Raw genomic sequence first — 19,569 nt, 5'->3', positions numbered from 1 at the left:
TGTTAAGAGAAACTTCTTGAAATTTTAACAGCTGAATACTTGTGATATTGTTGTTGAACTCACGTGACATTAAAGTTTTTTGTGTATTTTTAGAAAAGTTATTAATTATTAAAAAAAAATCGACTTTTGAAGCTATTTTCCCAATAACTAAGCAACAAATTAACAAAAATAACTTTTCAAACACTCATTTTAAAGAATTTTCTATGCTTCTTCAGTAAAATTTTATCAACTTTCCGTATAGCATACCGGTCTCCACCTTTAATATTTAAAATCAAATAGCGATCTTTAATTGTTTATATATTGTTTATAAGATAAAAAGTACGTTTGATCTTTTGCATAATTTTTATATTGGATATTGTTGTAACCAAATTTACCCAAAGCAGTTCTTAGATACCTGTATCAACGGATGTCACGAAAGAGGCCATTTAATTGCTAAGTCTCTAGTTTAAATAAGTCTAAGAGACTTATTTAAACCAGTAGTATTCAAAAAATTCAACCGATTCCTAAGTATTTCTTTATCACTAATTTCAGGTGTTTTATAAATGACATTTAACTAAGAATGCAAAGCTAGGATATCAAAAAAAATTGAATCGTACTGAATTAAATACCTCTGTGGGAGATTTTGATGAATTATAATTAGACATATTAAAATTACATAATTCTACATATTTTATTTCTTTAAAAAATTCAAAGCGATAATTCATTTGTTGTAGAATGTTATCAAAAATTTCGATGTATAATCGTCGATAGGTCTCTCTTTCGCCGACATTATCAATCATCATATTTTTCTTTTAGGTTCGAAGCCCATATTTTCAGCTTTATCCGAATTATTTTTAAACAGCTCATTTTTTAATCATCATAAGTCATCAAATTGTCTTATATAAAATGCAATGTCACTTGACTTCGTCTGTAAAATTTCGTAGGTATTATTAAATATCAGTAAAAGGAAAAATCTCAAAATGTCAAATAAAATATTAGTAAAAATATTAAGCAAAAAATTGAAATCGAAATTTTCTTTAAGCCATTGTACCTAAATACCTACCCCTTAGAGCAGCAGTAACAGTCTCCGCATCTCGTTTTCGGAATCGGAAGGCGGTCGGACGATCGCTTCCACAGGGTTTCAAAATTCGCGTGAAAGGAACATTAACGGGTGAGGGTATTAAACCCTGACCAATTTTTGAACGGGACAAATGCATGACAAGCAGCGATTTTGAGATGCGCTTCCATCAGGAGCGGACTGAGTCGTTGAATTGTGTGAATATTTGAGCCCGTTTGAGTATGCGATCAATTTTTAATAATATTTCAATGCCTATTGCCTACATAATATGTAGATTACTTAGATTAGGGAAACATTGTTGATAATTAAATACTAATTAATAATATATGTATTTTCTTATATGGAAGTATAGGGAAGCGGTGCTTCCCCCGCTTCCATGGACCGCACGCCTCTGCAATGGGTTCCATTCTGGTTCGTCTAGGAATTTTTTCGTTTCTTAGACTATTTTTCAAGCTTATTCCAAGCTATTTTACATTATATTCTCCTCAATTGTTTCGCTGATGTTTTTGTGAGGGTTAATGATTCTGAATTGCAGATGTTCTTCTTGATTTTAGTAATTTATTTTCATATTTTTGAATGATGAAAAGAAATAAAAAAGAGGGCAATAAAAATGATCTATTATTTTTTATATTTTTTATAATTTTATAACGGCATACAATTTTTAACCCTTAATTGTTCTTTCCATTTCAAGTACCCATTCGTCAAACTGGGCCTGGAAGAAGTTTCCAGCGATTGGTTGACCAAGGTTGTACTTCTCTGCATATTTCCTTGTCGAAAAATTAAGTCTGCCGGTTTTGGTCCTAAAATAAGACGAAACATTTACAATAAAATTTTTAACTTATTTTATTATAAAGTAAAAGAAAATTCCTAAAACAGAGCAGATGATGAAAACCGAGTATCAACAATCTCAGGTACTGAAGGACTCTACTACTTTTTAAATTGCCACATGTATATGATCAAAATACACATAAAGTTATTAATAACTTTATTATTAATAAAGCTAATATTAATATTAATATTAATTTGTAATAGCTAATATTAATATTTAATAGCTATTATTAATAACTTTATGTGTATTTTGATCATTTACCCTCTTGTCAAGACTCCATCAACCCTTAACCACTTAAGGATTGATGATAGTATATATTATTATATACCAAGCAATTCTCATCAGGTTTTTCACTCCCAATGGCAAAATGTCTCAATATTTATATTCTATAGACTTCTAAATTCAATACTCTACAGTTGTTTTGCTTTATTGTATGTATTTTAATTTAAATCAAGACATAGTTGTTTTTATATAGACGTACATTTTGTCTTTTTGGGATTTTTAGCTTGTAGTTTGTAATTGTGAAGACTTTATGTACTGGGCCTGATGATGAGGCAGAAATTGTAAGCCTCGAAACTGGTTGTCCCATGATTTTGTAACAACTACTAAAAAATACAAACTTTAAGATTGCGAGTATTGACTCAAATTCTATATCCATACAGTTAGCTGTAAAACTTTCATGTTGATTCCAAGACCCATCCTGATTTTTCTCATCTATAATGGTATTCCTGCTAAAATAGTCTTCATCCGGAAATCTGAACCAGCAGAAGATGAACAGATACTTCGGTATAATTTTAGATAATAAATAATTAGACATTTGATGCCTAAGCGCGCCTCTTCTATCAGCAGCATATCCTGCACAATTTAGCCAACACACCACCAATGCAAACAAAGGGCATTATTACCCCACACACGCTTATATTTTTCTATAAAGGTTATCTACTGTAAAGACTGCCCAATTTATTGTTGTCCGTATTCCACCACTAGGACGCTCATACTTTATATGGGATACAATTTATACAGTTCAAGTTGATTCTCAGTTAGAGTTGACTATTCCTAGTTCGAGTCAACTCCAACTAAAACGAGCAGTAAAAGTTGATTTGAAAAATTTAAATCAACTTTTACTAGTTGGAGTTGACTATTCCTGGATCGGTTCAGTAAATGTTGATTATACGAGTATAATCTCACGTGCTTTTTTGATGACTGGTCTCTTTGTTTTGACCGTTTCAACTACTTATCATGATTTGCACATATAGACCAGTAAATGAAGGCGAAAAAAGGGAAAACCGCGCAATTTTTTCGTCCAGCATCCATTTGTACAAAAATTTTGGGATTAGGCTCATTTTACCCTCTAGTTCATTTTCTATATTGATCCGTTGTACTCTTTTGGTTTTTTAATGGTAATAACTGCCTCTATTTGTAAAAATTATTAAATAGCATTTTAAACTTTAATATGGCAACATTTGGTTTTTATTAGCTAAATAATGATTGTTTTATGCTTTTTAGGATATAATATCATAATATTTCAACCCTTAAAACCACCCTTGTTGGAGCTATATATATTTTATCTTTAAACTCCAATTTTTCTAAACTTTAAATAGGTCAAACTTCTTGGGTGTATTGATAATACACTAAGCATCAAAATTAACGCACCACCTTAAAAATGGGACAATTTTGATGTCTCGTATTTCCTAAACCTGTTGTCCGATTTTATTGATTTTTTTAGTATATTAGGTATAGCTTTATTCTTCAAGAATACCGATGTAATAATATTATTTTTAAAGAGGTAAGTGTCAATGTTTACCTGGTGTAACAATGATAGTGTATTTTTTTCTCAAAGTTTGGAACACCCTGTGGAATATTCTAGCGTATATAAAATATTGAAATTAAACCTCAACTGTAGCCTTAAGCTTTCTTAACATTTTGATCTTTGACTCATTCGTTTATGTTGGATAATAAAAAAGTTAGGTACTGTTCTTACGATGTCAGTTGGACCAGTATAAAAACAAAATTCGACACCGATTGTCGGCACCGTTTGTAAAACATAGGCGGCGCAATAGAAATTAATGAGTAAACTTTTATTTTTAAATTATGGTTCAATATTTGTTAAACAGTAATAATGTTGTTAACTGTTCACATTTCTTTATGAAATTGACACCAAAGATAATTAAAAATAGATAATACAAATGAAATTTAACGTGCTTATTAATTTGAGAACTAAAGAAATAAGACTACACTTTGAATATACACATAAAATACATGAAAACGAACAATTCCTCTTCCAGTCGAATTGTCTAATTCATGACTAATGAAGAGATCACTTTTACTACTGTATAGTATTTTTACTACAAAAGCGATATTACGTAGGTCAAAATTTTTGACGTAAGAGAACTGTCAAAACATTAGAATGTGACTCTTCATTATATCCATGTTTATAATAAACATGGCAATAATGAAAATTCACATTCTAATGTTTTGACAGTTCTCTTACGTCAAAAATTTTGACCTACGTAATATCGCTTTTGTAGTAAAAATACTATACATAGGACATATTTTTGACAAGTTGAAATATATCACTATCCGTGTGTTCAGAACTTGATTCGACACTTGTCGTGTTTATAACTACCACACCAATATTGTCATCTTATTGTCTATTTATCAGCTGTCATAATTCCTGTCATTTGACATATTCTACATGTTCCACTCATTAAAACGCCCATTTGGTGATAAATAGTAGGCTGATTTTTGCATGAGAGTTTAATCTCTGTTCGGAGAGTTTAAGTCTGTTCTGTCGGACAAAATACATGTGCCGTTTTCGTGGTCTGGCCGTTCCAAATTTTTAACCTGTTCCACAATTAAAACTTCCCCTATTCCAGTGTTCCCATATACCAAAGTTTCTCCAACTACACACCCTTAAGCTATTAAAAAATTTTCAGCTTGCTATTAATCAACTTTTTTTTCATACGCGGGATCCAAAACTAAGTGGGAAGACCACGAAAACGATGGAATGACAACTTACTGGAGCCACATTGAAAAACAGACAGTCATGTCTACACAAGGAGAAGAAGAAGGAAAAGAAGAAGAAGACATTAATATTGGTGACAAAGCAAGATAATATTTTTATTTTACTTGAACTTGAGCTACACAATTTTTCCAAATGTCACTTTTGACTTGTAAGTATATATATTGTATTAAAACAGAAAATAGTGAAGAATTACCAAGAATGATGGAAGCACTAGATAGTGAATCGACAAAGATGGGACTGAACATCGCTTACAGTAAAACAAAAGCCATGACCAATCAACAAGGAGAACCAATAATTACAGTGGCACAAACAAGAATAAAGCAAGTAAAAGAGATATTCTAGGACAAATCACTAAATTAAATAAAAAAAATCAGACCGAAGAAATAAAAAAAAATAATAAGATTGGCCTGGGCATCACTCGGAAAACTGTCTTTTATTCTAAAGAAAAAAAATACACCCAATACCTAAAATCAAGAGTCTTCAATCAATGTACACTCCCTCTCCTCATATATGGCTCTTAGACATGGACACATACAAAGGAAAATATGGAAAAAATAAAAATATGAAACATGAAAAATTCCATTAATTACATTATCCAATCAGCGGACTGAGCAAATTGACGTCATTAAATCTCGCATAATATATGGGACATCCTGTATAAACAATACAGTTTCAGTATAATACAATACAATAAAATTTAAAATTGATCATTAAAAGTATATAATACTTACAAATGCAATTTAATGTGCTTATTCATTTTTTAAGTACTACAGAAATGAGACAAAAAATGTATTATAAAAATAAAATAATTGTAAGTTATGACGACGACACTGTTTATTTAGTGTTTATATTGCTTGCCGCCTTTGAAACATGAGAAGGTATTTTGACCAGATAACGATATGATTTGAGCCTAAGCACTTCCGAACAATTTGACCAATTACTCTTCAGTATTGCCCAATAAGATACGTTAGAAAGTAGTAAGCCACACCCGCGTCCATGTGGACTAATACAAGGAGTGATCAATTTTGAAGCAAGCAAATGTTTATATGGTTTATCTTTATTTCTATGCTCTTCGTAGAATTATTGACCGGACCCCAACCAAAAATGCTTCTGGTCCAACTGACATCGTAAGAACAGTACTTTAACAACTAACAATGTCATTCATCAATACAGGGTGTTTCTAAATAAGTGCGACAAACTTTAAGGAGTAATTCTGCATGAAAAAATAATGACCGTTTGATTTATAAACGTATGTATGCAAATGCTTTGTTTCCGAGATACGGGATGTTAAAGTTTTTCTTACAAACTGACGATTTATTTAGTGCTCTAAAGCTAGTTGAGGTGTGCAAACGAAATTTGGTAGGTTTTAAAGGTAGTTATTGCGCATTTTTTGACGTACAATTAAGAATTATATATTCCCCATTGGTGTGCATACGGGTATAAACATTTTGGATACATCCCGTATGCACGCCAATGGTGAATATAAAATTCTTAATTGTATGCAAAAAAATGCGCAATAACTACCTCTTAAAACCTACTAAATTTCATTTGCATATATCAACCGGTTTTAGAGCAATAAATAAATCGTCAGTTTGTAAGGAAAAATTCAACATCCCGTATCTCGGAAACGAAGCATTTGTGGACATATGTTTATAAAGCAAAGGGTCATTATTTTTTCATGCAGAATTGCCCCTTAACGTTTATCGCACTTATTTAGAAACACCCTGTATTAATGAATAACATGGCTAGTTCTTAAAGTAGGTACCTAACTTTTTTCTTATCAAACATAAGCGAATAAATCAAAAAGCAGAATGTTAAGATAGCCTAAAGCTACAGGCCATAGTTGAGTATTAATTTCAATATTTTATATACGCTAGAATATTCCACAGGGTGTTCCAACCTTTGAGGAAAAAATACACTATCATTATTACACCCGGTATACAATGTTACTTACCTGTTTAGCAATAATATTATTACATCGATATTCTTGAAGAATAAAGCTATAATATACTAAAAAAATTAATAAAATCGGACAACAGATTTAGGAAATACGAGACATCAAAAATGTCACATTTTTAAGGTGGTGCGTTAATTTTAATGCTTAGTGTACATATATAAAAATAATTACAGAAGGCCGAAGATCAATTTTAATTATAGGTGGGTAGTTAGAGGGTTGTTTTCACTGATTTTTTCGTAGAAAAAACTAGGTACCGACCTTATTTTGATCGTAAGTCGCTCAATTTTTATGCTACAAACTTTTTTAAAGGTCTAATTATATACTTAAAATATTCTTTTCCTCGAAAAATGCAAAGTTTTTCCGTTTGAATATTTCAAATTATGCATTTGACGAAAAAAGCTAACCTTTAACATGCCATATCTCAGTTTCTATTGGTTGTAGAAAAATTATAAAAAAAGGATTTTGTTTGTATTTCTAAAAGATACAATTTTTAAAGCTACAGTTTTTTGATTAAATGAATACGTTTTGAGTTATTCTCAAAAAACCCTCTAAAAAAGTCGATTTTTTCGTCAAAAAACTGTTACTTTCAGCCGCGAATAACTTGAAAAATATTAGTTTACGAATAGAACGTAAGAAACATGTTTTTGTTAAAATTACATTTTCCATCGATATCCATGGTTAAAATGTAATGAAAAATTCCCGCCCCCCGAGATAGGGTGGCAACCACCCCTAAGGTTTTAGCGTAGAGCGGCATGATTTAGAAAATAATCTTCGGGCTATTCCCTACCCTTCTGTGAAAATTTCAAATAAATCCATGTTGGACGAAAAAATTGCGAGCCAAAATGCTTCATTTCTTGACCTAATATCCAGTAGCATTATTTCATTTCTAAAATCGGTTGGTTGTGTGAATCAACTTTTACTAAATGGCATTGGGAAGAGTATACTTTAACTAGTTGGAGTCTACTTTTACTAGTAAATGTTGAATAAAAATCTTCATTTTATATTTATAATCAAGTTTTACTGAAACCAGCCGTTTGAGTTGACTCGAATTAGGAATAGTCAACTCCAACTGGATAATCAACTTGAACTGTAACATATATCTTTTTCTTCTTGACAACATGACAACTCGGGATGAGTCATCGCATCTACTATAGCCCTCAATCTTCTACGATCTTGCTCTTCCATCTGCCATTGTTGAACCACATTTCTAGATAAATCAGCTTTAAAATCATCCTTCCATATTTTTCTGGGACGTCCTACTGATCTTCTACTGTCTGGTCTCTCAAAAAACACTGCGTCTCTTAATACCTTCATATTAAATCAACAATTCTCCATTAATAACGACTTTCGCATGCAAATAATACTTTTTTACTCTCCTGCACAAAAACCCATTTGTGGGTTACTAGCTTTTGCATCCTAAGAGATGCACTGTCTTAACACTCTGTCTTCCTCTGATCTTACCACATGACCTGTCCATCTTATCTAGTTAGCTTTTATATGTCTGACGATGTTTTCAGTACCATACAGAGTCACCTATTCAGCATTGCGGCGCCTTCTCCAGTATCCTGTCAATTCATCTCTTTGAAGGCCGAATATCATTCTGAGAATCTTCTCTTCAAATACCAGCAGTTTATTTATTTCCTGCTGTTATAGAGTCCATGTTTCACTTCCATATTTAAAAACTGGGCAAATAATTGATATAATAATACTGTAATAAGAAACGGCACTAAATACAGATTACTGAAGGTAATCCTTCAAGGTAAAGTATTCGGAAAGCGAGGAATTGGGAGAAGAAGAATATCATGGTTAAAGAACCTGAGGAAATGGTTCTCCACAACAACAAATAATCTATTAAAAGCATCAGTTAATAAAATAATTATAGCCAGAATGATCGCCAATCATTCGAAACAAATAGTCACTAAAAGAAGAAGAATACTGTAATTGATATACTAATAAATACAATGTGTTTTTATACTTACCGATTGTCTATCCTTGGTTCATTGAACTCAATTTTTCCATTTTGTTTATAAATTAAAAAGATATATCTGTGTAATCCAGATCCTTTTGGAGCTCCAGAGCCTACATAATCAGTAAAGGTTTCACCTTTGGCTACATCATTTCCCAGTACATTGCCTACGGACCAGTGGAGTATTTCTCTATACTTTGGTTCTTTTCTACTTGGTGCATCTGGGTCTACAGGATATATATAGAAAATATATAGAAAAGCTAACAATACTTATTTTTGAAAGGAATCTTACCAACCATCAGAACTGTGTAATAGGAATCTGAATCGGCTGGCCATGTTATAGTGGGTTGAGGCTTTACTTGTGTTGGTGTCAATTCATTTCCAAAATCTACTTTTTCGCCTCCAGGATATTGCACCTATACATAAGTAATAGTTTTAATAATATGATGAGCAAAATAATGCAGTGCAATTATAATAAATAAAAAATTTTAAAAATTTAAAACTGACTCGAAATACAGGGTGTAACAAAAATACAGGTCATAAATTTAATAGCATATTTTGGGACCAAAAATAGTTTGATTGAACCTAACTTACTTTAGTATAAATATGCACATAAAAAAAGTTACAGCCCTTTGAAGTTACAAAATGAAAATCGATTTTTTCCAATATATCGAAAATTCCTAGAGATTTTTTATTGAAATTAGACATGTGGTACTTTTATGGCAGGAGCATCTTACAAAAAAATTATAGTAAAATTTTGACACCCCATAAAAATTTTATGGGGGTTTTGTTCCTTTAAACCCCCCCAAACTTTTGTGTACGTTCCAATTAAATTATTATTGTGGTACCATTAGTTAAACACAATGTTTTTAAAACTTTTTTGCCTCAGTACTTTTTCGAAAAGTCAGTTTTTATTGAGATATTTTGAATATTAGTCAAATCCACCACATATTTTTAAATGGTTAAGTACGATTATGGAGACTTAGTAATCGTATGAAAATTTATTTATAATTTACATTTTTAGGCATATTTTGAACCATATTAAAAAAGAAGCCACATCTTGATAAAAGGTGCCTTATCGAAAAAATACTAAGAGACAAAAAAGTTTTAGAAACATTGTGTTTAACTAATAGTACCGCAGTAATAGTTTAATTGGAACGTACACAAAAGTTTGGGGGGTTTAAGGGAACAAAACCCCCCATAAAATTTTTATGGGGTGCACAAATTTCACTATAATTTTTCTTTAAGATGTTCTTGCCATAAGAATGCTACACGTCCAATTTCATTAAAAAATCTCGAATAGTTTTCGATATATTGGAAAAAATCGATTTTCATTTTATAACTTCAAAGGGCTATAACTTTTTTTATGTGCATATTTGTATAAAGGTAAGTTATATCCAATCGATCTATTTTTGGTCCTAGAATATGTGATTTAATTTATGACCTGTATTTTTGTTACACCCTGTATAGATGAATACTTCATTAAATTGATTATTGGTGTTGTTGGTATTTATTCTCCATCTAACGAGCAATTGATCAATGTAAAAGACCAATTTTTGATCCAGCTAAATGATATAATCAAGGATTTTGATAATACACGTGAAAAAAATTATATTATTGGATTTAGATATAGTCGATTCGCTAATCTGAGACACAACTGTCTATACTACAATTACAATAAAATGCACTAGAAATAAACAAGCACGAGGAGCACTGACCACTCCCAAATCATGATTTGGGAGTGCTCCTCGAACATTCAACGTGTCTTGGTTTGTTTATTTCTATATAGTGCATTTTTATTGTAATTGTAGTGTAGACTTGTAGACAGTTGTGTCTCAGACTAGCGAATCGACTATAGCCAGAGGCGACTCTAGCCCATGTAGCGCCCGTGTGCAGTAGATGCCCTGGCGCCCGTTGGTAGACGTGCAGTCAAAATGGAATAGTCGTGTAGGTACCTACCTTACTAGTACATAGGGTATTAGAGGGTATTAGGTACGCTTATAATGTAAACAAAAATCCAGATGCAAATAGTGCAATATTAAATTATGTCGGGAGCCAATAGGTATTCACGGCGTCATGGTAGGGGAGCCCAAGCGGGGATTTTTGCAATTACCCGAGCGCGTCAGATTATCATATGGGGAGAAGCCTGGTGCCATGCAGATGTACCTCTACCATATATTGGCTCTTTTAACAGGGAAGTTCGTTAAGGGGGGCCCGAAAAACAAATCTATCCTTAAAAATACTCGAAATGGTCAGATTAAGATAAGGTAAGTTAAGGACATGCAAAACAGCGTATGTTTTAAAAAAATCTGATGATTTGAGCGGGGCGTAAGAAAATGGGTGAGTTAAAAAGTTTCACAAAAAAAGATATTTATCAAAATTTTTCAAAATCTATCGAATGATACCAAAAATGACCCCCCACGAAGAGGGGTGGGGGTAAATTTAAAATTTTCAATACAAATCGCGCGAGATTTCGCAAAATAAACAATCGAAAAACTGCAAAATACACTTAATCAATATTTTTGAAAAATCTATCCAATGGTACCAAACACGATCCCCCACGGAGGTTGGGTGGGGGGTTACTTTAAAATCTTAAATAGGAGCCCCAAATTTTTATTTCATATTTGGATTCTTTACGTAAAAATAAGCAACTTTTATTCGAAACATTTTTTCAAATTATGGATAGATGGCGCTATAATCGAAAAAAAAACCATTGTTGGAAATGGAAAACTAAATTAAAAATTTAAAGTCCCCCCCAAAATGGAAAACTTTACTTAACTTTTTTTTGGTTTTAGGACCTACTCTTCACAACCCAATAGGTCCCCAAAGCGCTCGAATACTGCACATTTAGCATACTTCGCTCCCCTACTATCAGAACAACCTACCCAAATCTCTTAAAAATATTTAATCAAAAATGAACTTTTTTATCAATGAGGTAAGATTGAAAATTGGTTGAGGACATTTTTGACGCGTTTCAGCACACGAGTAAATAATACTTTTAGGAATAAATTGGTTAGATGAATAAAAAAGAACAATTTTGTGGTTATTTAAAAAAATAATAATTTATAAACGAATTATTACAGGGCGCACATACTACAACATATAATTATCAAAAAGATACTTTTCGTGCTTTTGCATTTAGGTTCTATTTACCTTCCACTTCAAAGTTGAATTTGTGCCGTTGGTTGCTTTTACTTGGGGGGTCACAGTCTTGGGGTCACCCCTTTTTATATAAGTCAATACTTTTCGAGTTATTCGCGATTGAAAATGTTGATTTGTCGACAAAAAACTACGTTTTCAGACGGTTTTTCGCATATAACTGAAAAAGTAAATATTTTATCGAAAAAAGTATTCTTAGTAAAAGTGTAGCTTATTATTATATTCTTTACTAAAATACGTTCTTATTCGTCTAATTACAAACAAATGAAATAATTCAACGTGAAATCACCGAAAAATTAAGCACTTTTCGGGGAAAGCTTATTAACATTTCTAAAGTATTTAAAAAAGGCTTTACATTTGTTTTTTTTTTAAGTTTCTAGCATCAAAAATAAACGAGTTACACTGAAAAAACAAGTTTGCCACTTTTTTTGAAAAAAAAAATCGTGAAAATCTCCCTATATTTAGCACCCTAAATAAAATTAATTAGTACCGCTTTACCATTTACTTTAACTACATGTATATTGTTTATATAATCTGTAAGTTTGATTGGTTTGACGTGCTTATTTTTGAGAAAATTTGGTTTTATATTAAAAAAAAATTTCTAAAAATTTTTGAAAAATTTCCTTTTTTTAAAATTACTTAAAAAGTAATAGTGATAAGCAAAATCTTAAAGAGTAAAAAAATGTAGGTTTTGCTATTATAAATATGCTAGTTTCATAATTGTTTTTCCGCAAGACAAGAATTAGCTAAGATATCGCTGTTCAAAATTTGCATACACTCGTGATTAGTGACCTGTTTTTTACAAGTTTTTTAACTATACCCCTTTTAAAAATAAGCACTTTAAACCGGTGAAACTGACAGATCATATAAAAAAATTGATAAGTAAGTAAATTGTTTGTAAAGCGGTAACGATTAATTTCATTTTGGGGAGCTAAACACGGGGAGATTTTCATGATTATTTTACCAAAAAAAAAGGGGGCCAACTTTATTTTGAGCGTAATTCGCTTATTTTTAATGCTAAAAACTTTTATAAACAATTAAAATAAAGCTATTCTTAAACACTTTAAAACAGTTTAAATGGGGTTTTCCCGAAAAGTGCTTGATTCTTCGGTGATTTCACCTTGAAATATTCGATTTGGAATTAGACGAATAAGAACGTATTTTTCATGAGCTACAACTTTTTTTTTACTCGATTTATAGACATTACTGATACACCATTTTTTTCGGTTTTTCATAAGCCATATTTTTGCTAAAGATATTTTTTTGATAAAATATTTACTTTTTGATTTATTTGCGAAAAACCGTCTGAAAATGTAGTTTTTTTTTGTCGAAAAATAAACATTTTCAATCGCAAATAACTCGAATAGTATTGACTTACATAAAAAACTCTATAGAACGAAAGTTGCTTAAAATCAGTCAATTGATCCACTTTCGGTCTTATCTTGAACGTATGTTTTTCACCCCCGAGAAGGGGTGACTGTCAACCCCCAAGTAAAAGCAAGCAACGGCACAATTTCAACTTTGAAGTATAGGGTAAGTAGAACCTAAATCCAAATTTTCATGCAAATCGGAGTTGCCCCTGAAAATTACACGGTATCGCCGGATTTCCCGTTCATTTACTGGGCTATTAATATAATCGACTTTGCGACAATGTTGACCTTAGATAATGTTTAATTATATTTAATTTAGAAAAAAATGATTTTTCACTATGCGCTACTGTCACTGGCAATGTGAGGTAAATTCTAAGAGCAGTGAACAAATTTGGGAACACTGAGAGTAATTTATTTGTATACAAGTAATTTAAAATATCCAAAGGTGTAGTAGAATTATCAATAAACATTGATAATAATTATATTTCATTAAAGAGTTCAAACCTATCTACATCTGAAGAGCCAACATGACACAATTTATTTTCTAAATTAGAACAATATGCCCTTTTTTGTATCTAACTCTAAATCGTTCCAGTGTTTTAATTTTTGAAGGAACGGAAAAGTGTCATTATTTTGCTTTAAAAGTTCGAAGCCTTCGTCAAACTTAGTAATTGCGGTATCTAATAGGTAAAATTTTCGCGGCAGTTACTGGTTCATCATCCGCCTCATAATTAAAAAAATTTCTACGAGCGAGAGGGCGGGCAGGTGTGAAAAATTCTGCTATTATCTTGACTTCTTCTGCTACAGTTTTCGCAGTATTAATGAACTCCTCAAAAGCATACTCATTGCGTAATGCATACATAAAATGTAGGCGGGTTTAAGTCTAAAATTCGTATTTGTAAACCTAGATTATTTTCTTTCATATTTGACCCATTAGCGTTATCTTGACCACGCATATTTTGTATGTCAATTTCGTTACAAGTCCCAAGCAATTTGACCTTTATTGGTTCCACAACCGATTTTGGAATTATTGTCGGTATGTCTTCAAACGTATCAAAAGATTGCCGCCCATCCGTTGGACTGGCAGCCGGGCGGACTGCAATCTATAAATCGCGCTTAAGTGCCAATGTAATTTTTCATTAATCGTTTTAAAGCATATTTTATGTTGAAACAAAGTAAAGGACCCGCTCTTTGGCGCTCGGCGCCCCCAGCATCCCGGCGCCAGTGTGCACCGTACACCCTGCACAATAGGTAGAGCCGCCTCTGACTATAGCAGATCTGGTAGGAGAGTAGACAGGGAAATCATAGGTTTTCGTGAGGAAGACAAACTCTACGACAACGGACAACCGTATATAATGATCTAAGGATAATCAAAGCAGTTTTAAACACAAGAATACAATCTTGTAGCAAGAAGACAAAGCAAATCTTGTAGGTCCCAGAGAAATGGGAAGAGATAAGGACTTACAACAAATACAAATAGACTAAGAGTGAAAACACTATAGGTGAAATTTCTTAATCATTTTAGGCACGATGGGACCCTATAACTTAAATAGTAGAACCTAAAAGAAAACGTTTGAACACTGTGCCGTCACTTTTCAGTGGCACATGCGTCGACAGTGGCGCATCAAACTTTCCACTTATGGACGGGACAAATAAATTAAAAGTTAACAGAACTTACTAACAGAATTAATTTTTTTTATTTTTTTGAGTTCTATGTGATTAACACATAGGATTCATCGTGATTTTAACCCACCACCCCCTTCCCCCTGCCCCCACCATCAAAAACTTCATTTTTCGTTTTTATTTTTTTTTGGTGGGATACAATCAATTCTAAAATTTCAAAAAATTCACACGCATAGTTGAGGCTTTTATAAAACATGCCTATTTTTTATAGACCCATAGGTAGAGTGTACATAACCTCAAAAAATTAAAAGAAATTTTTTTTTTCAAAAAAGCGTATAACTTTTTTTGAGGAATAGCTGCAGGTCTAATTTTTTCTTAATCTTATGTGTTTTATCAAACACTATATTTTTAATTTTTTTCAGATTTTTCCGTAAGTCTCCCCACCTTCAAAAATCCGAAAAACTGTTTTTTGGGGGGTTTTGGGGGATTTTCCCTATTTTATAGACTTCATAATATATCAAATCAATTTTGTTTTTATAGGTTATATGTAACTGAGTTCTTTAGAATATTTAAAAATCAGAAAAACACGTTCAAACCCCCCAAAACCCCCTTAAAAAACAGTTTTTTGGATTTTTGAAGGTGACTAACGTTACAGAAAAATCTGAAAAAAATTAGAAATATAGTGTTTGATAAAATACACAAGACTAAGAAAAAATTAGATCTCCAGCTATCCCCAAAAAAAGTTATATACTTTTTTTCAAAAAAAAAATAAAATTTTTTTGAGGTTATGTCCACTCAACTTACAGGTCTATAAAAAATAGACGTGTTTTATAAAAGCCTTAACTATGCGTGTAAATTTTTTGAAATTTTAAAATTGATTGCATCCCACCAAAAAAAAATAAAATCGAAAAATAAAGTTTTTGATGGTGGGGGCAGGGAGAAGGGGGTGGTGGGTTAAAATTACGATAAATCTTATGTTTTAATCACATAAAACTTAAAAAATGAAAAAAATGAAATTCTGGTAATATGGGAGGGTATTTTTTAATTTATGTATCCCGTCCATAAGTGGAAAGTTTGATGCGCCACTGTAGACGCATGTTCCACTGAAAAGTGACGGCACAGTGCTCAAACGTTTTCTTTTAGGTTCTACTATTTAACCCTGGAAGATCACACCTATTTTTTTTATATAAACCGCACACATGGGTATCAGATACCCAATGATTTTTTGTGAAGAATTAAATAAAAAAGTAAATATTTTATGATTTTCAGAGACTCTTTAATCACTATTGAATACATAAGAATAATTAAATCAATCATTTTATTCTCTCTCTCTTAATTGTAGTAACACAAAAGAAAAAAATATTAAAAATACCTAAAAATAATTAACAAACATTTTCTAAAAAACCGGAAACATAATTCAAAATATTTTGATTTATTTTAACAAAAAAAATGGTCTTTCTAACTAAAATATAACACCTTTTGATTATAGAACTCATATTCATTCTTAGCCAGGTATTTCAGTTTCACTCATTTTAGTGACTACATTCATAACGCAGTGTGGCTCTATGCTCCATGCTTTATGCTTTATAGCAAGCCGAGCATGCACTTTTTGCTTTTCCATCTTTGCCTTTGCAGAAATAACACCTAGTTTGCTTTACTAAATTTGTGGGATGTTGTGTTGTTAGATCATTAACTTGAACGCACACTTGATCGCAAACCTCACACATGGGTGCTATATACCTAGCCTGTATTCAATAAATTATCGTGATTGGAAATATTGCTCAAATGAGACTGCAACTATACACCCGTCCTTGGCAGACTAGAGACTGAATTTACATAAAGCAGCATTACCATTGAAATGCAGCTGCGCAAGCTACATGCAGTTAAGTGTCGCGATGGGTATCTCACACCCAAGTGTGAGCTTCCAGGGTTAAGTTATAGGTTCCCGTCGTGCCTAAAATGATTAAGAATTTTCACCTATAACGGCTCTTAGTCTAAAATATTTAAAAACAATATTTAATCCAAAAGGAACAGAAAATCAAGGAATTAATTCCAGGATAGTACAGTCATTAAATCTATAGAATATCTTAAAAGAATTCTCTGGTAGAAGGATATACACGTACTATTATATGAATGTGAAACATGAAGACCAACAGAGAGAAACAAGACAAATAAAATCACGGATATTGATGCAATGAGTCGACTGCTGAGGATTTTGATAAGCGAGAAAATCAGATATGAAGAAATCATTACAATACATCAATACAAAAGACAACACTGAAAATATAATATACCAGGAAGCTGATATGACAAAAGAAAAATGAAGTATTGCAGACAGTACAACATGGTTAACATAATCTTAGAAGAGTGCAGGCACTAGGAAAATTGTAAAGTTATTACACCAGGATAGCAAAAGTAACATGATTGTATATGCCTGACCAATGAGCCCATTATTTTGAAAGACTTCTAAATAACGACAGACCAGAATTAAAAATAACAACGACATCCAAAATTTAAATATCTCAGCATCAGCATCACCTATGCGAACGGCTATCGAAGAAGTACTAACAATATGAAAAACGTTAAAAAAAAGCACCAGGCCCAGGTAACATAACAGCTGAGCTAATTCAAACGATACAACAAAATTGTACGAAAGCCTAGCCAACCTATTCCAGATCTGCATTAATGGAATAAAAATCTCGGGAGAATGGAATCCTTCATATCTAGGACTATACATAAAAAAGGCAGATGTGAAAAATGTAAGAAGTATAGGGTCATTGACGTAACAAACTTAATTAATAGAATATTATGAAATACTGATAAATTACGTACATAATAGAAAACAAATAAAAAGATATAGAAGCTGAACAAGCTGGATTCACTCAGGACAGGAAGATCAATAGTTGATAACCTATTCTGCGTTACCGAAATTATTAAAAAGAAAATGGTTGTCAACGAAGAGATACCTACATCTATTATATGTAAAGCATAGAAAAGCTTATGACAGCATACATCAAAATAAACTATGAGAAAGAAGCAAAGAAGCCTAGGAGAAAACCAACATAAGCATGAGTGTATTATAATCGACAAAATAATACTGAATACAAAGCAAAGGTAAAGATTCCAAATTAGTAAAGGCCTAAAAGCAAGGCTAGATGAGATCGATGGAAGGAGTTGGGAGAAGCCAAAGATGTCCAAAAATACACGACAGAAAGCTAAGAAGAAGCCATTACACTTTATCATCATCATCACGTAGCGCTACAACCCTGGGTGGGTCCTGGCTGACTGTACAACTTTCTTCCAATTTGTTCGGTCTTCCATCAACCTAGTGTCAAATGGAATGTTCATTTTTCGGAGATCTGCTTGGATGTTATCTCTCCATCGCATTCTGGGACGTCCGAGTGGTCTTTTGCCTGTAGGAATCTCCTCCCATACCAGTCTTACAAGTCTCTCGTTATGAAGTCTGTGGACGTGGCCTGCCCATCTTAGTCGCTGTGATTTAATTTCTTGGACAATATCGGTGTCATTGTAGAGTGCTTTTAATTCGAAGTTGGTTCTGATCCTATACTGGTTTGTGTTAATGTCGTGGTGAGGTCCGAAAATTTTTCTAAGTATTTTTCGTTCAAAAAGTCTGAGCTTTTCTTCGTTTGATTTGGTCATGGTCCACTTTTCGCAACCATATGTTAGTACAGGTCTGATGTTGGATTTATAGATTTTGATCTTGGAACTTCTTGTAAGATTTTTTGATTTTATAAGCTTATTAAGTGCGAATAGACAGCGATTTGCTGATTGGATTCTGTCTTTTATTTCTTCAGTAACATCGTTGTCAGCTGTGATTACGGCCCCCAGATATTAATACTTAACCCATTGTACTCTTTCGAAATTAAAGATGTTGACCGTCACATTTTGTCCTGTCTCTTCGTGTCGTTCTATTTATACACATATATTTCGTCTTCTCTTCATTAATCCTCAGCCCTACTTCGCTTGTTGCTCCTTCCACCTTGTTGAAAAACAAGAATCTACAGGTCGAGCAAGTCTCGTAAATTTCACGATTGCGAGCCACGCTTCACGCAACCGTGTTTGCGTACTTGTGTTTCAAGTTGCGTGGTCGTACGGAGTTATATTTACCAAATTTAAATATAATCGTTTTCAAAATTAAATCAATATGTCAATATGGCTACTGGGTGTAAAAGATAAATCTTATTCTATCTGTTCTTAATGAGTTTTAGATAATTTTAGTTGTATTTCTTTGTAATTTTGTGTTGTACAAAGATTAATTTAACATTTTCTCTGGAAGTATTAATTTAGAAAGATAATATGCTTCATTGGTGTTGTGTTTTGAAGTGTGAAATGTGATAAAGTCAAGATAAAGTTCACTTTTAAACTGAACTAAATAAGGTATCTGAGAGACAACAATGGTTAAATGCAATACAATGTACAGGTTTTACTAGCGAAATGAAAATTTTCCTGTCCTGTCTGCTGTAATCATTTTATATCTGGTAAGTTACAATTACAACAGTAACGATTTTTGAAGATGTTAACATTTTAATCTTATAGGAAAACCAGCCGACTTAATAGATAAT

General features: G+C 32.3%; 1 protein-coding gene across 3 annotated transcripts in view; it reads right to left on the bottom strand.

Annotated features, from left to right (window-relative positions):
* Window positions 1-1,657: 1,657 nt before the first annotated feature.
* The window catches only part of LOC126878508 (protein D3-like), a 29,839-nt gene continuing 11,927 nt past the window's right edge, over window positions 1,658-19,569 (bottom strand). For all 3 annotated transcript variants that reach the window (XM_050641259.1, XM_050641260.1, XM_050641258.1), the window contains exons 3-5: window positions 9,127-9,250; window positions 8,848-9,061; window positions 1,658-1,857 (exon numbers count right to left, since the gene is read on the bottom strand). In XM_050641259.1, coding sequence (XP_050497216.1) covers window positions 1,719-1,857; window positions 8,848-9,061; window positions 9,127-9,250 — 477 coding nt within the window. In that variant the 3' untranslated portion in view covers window positions 1,658-1,718. The remainder of the gene's footprint in view (window positions 1,858-8,847; window positions 9,062-9,126; window positions 9,251-19,569) is intronic.

The sequence above is a fragment of the Diabrotica virgifera genome, chromosome 10 (assembly GCF_917563875.1).
Source record: "Diabrotica virgifera virgifera chromosome 10, PGI_DIABVI_V3a".
Lineage (NCBI taxonomy): Eukaryota > Metazoa > Arthropoda > Insecta > Coleoptera > Chrysomelidae > Diabrotica > Diabrotica virgifera.
Note: the sequence above shows the minus strand (reverse complement) of the source record. Positions and strands in the feature narration are given on the sequence as shown.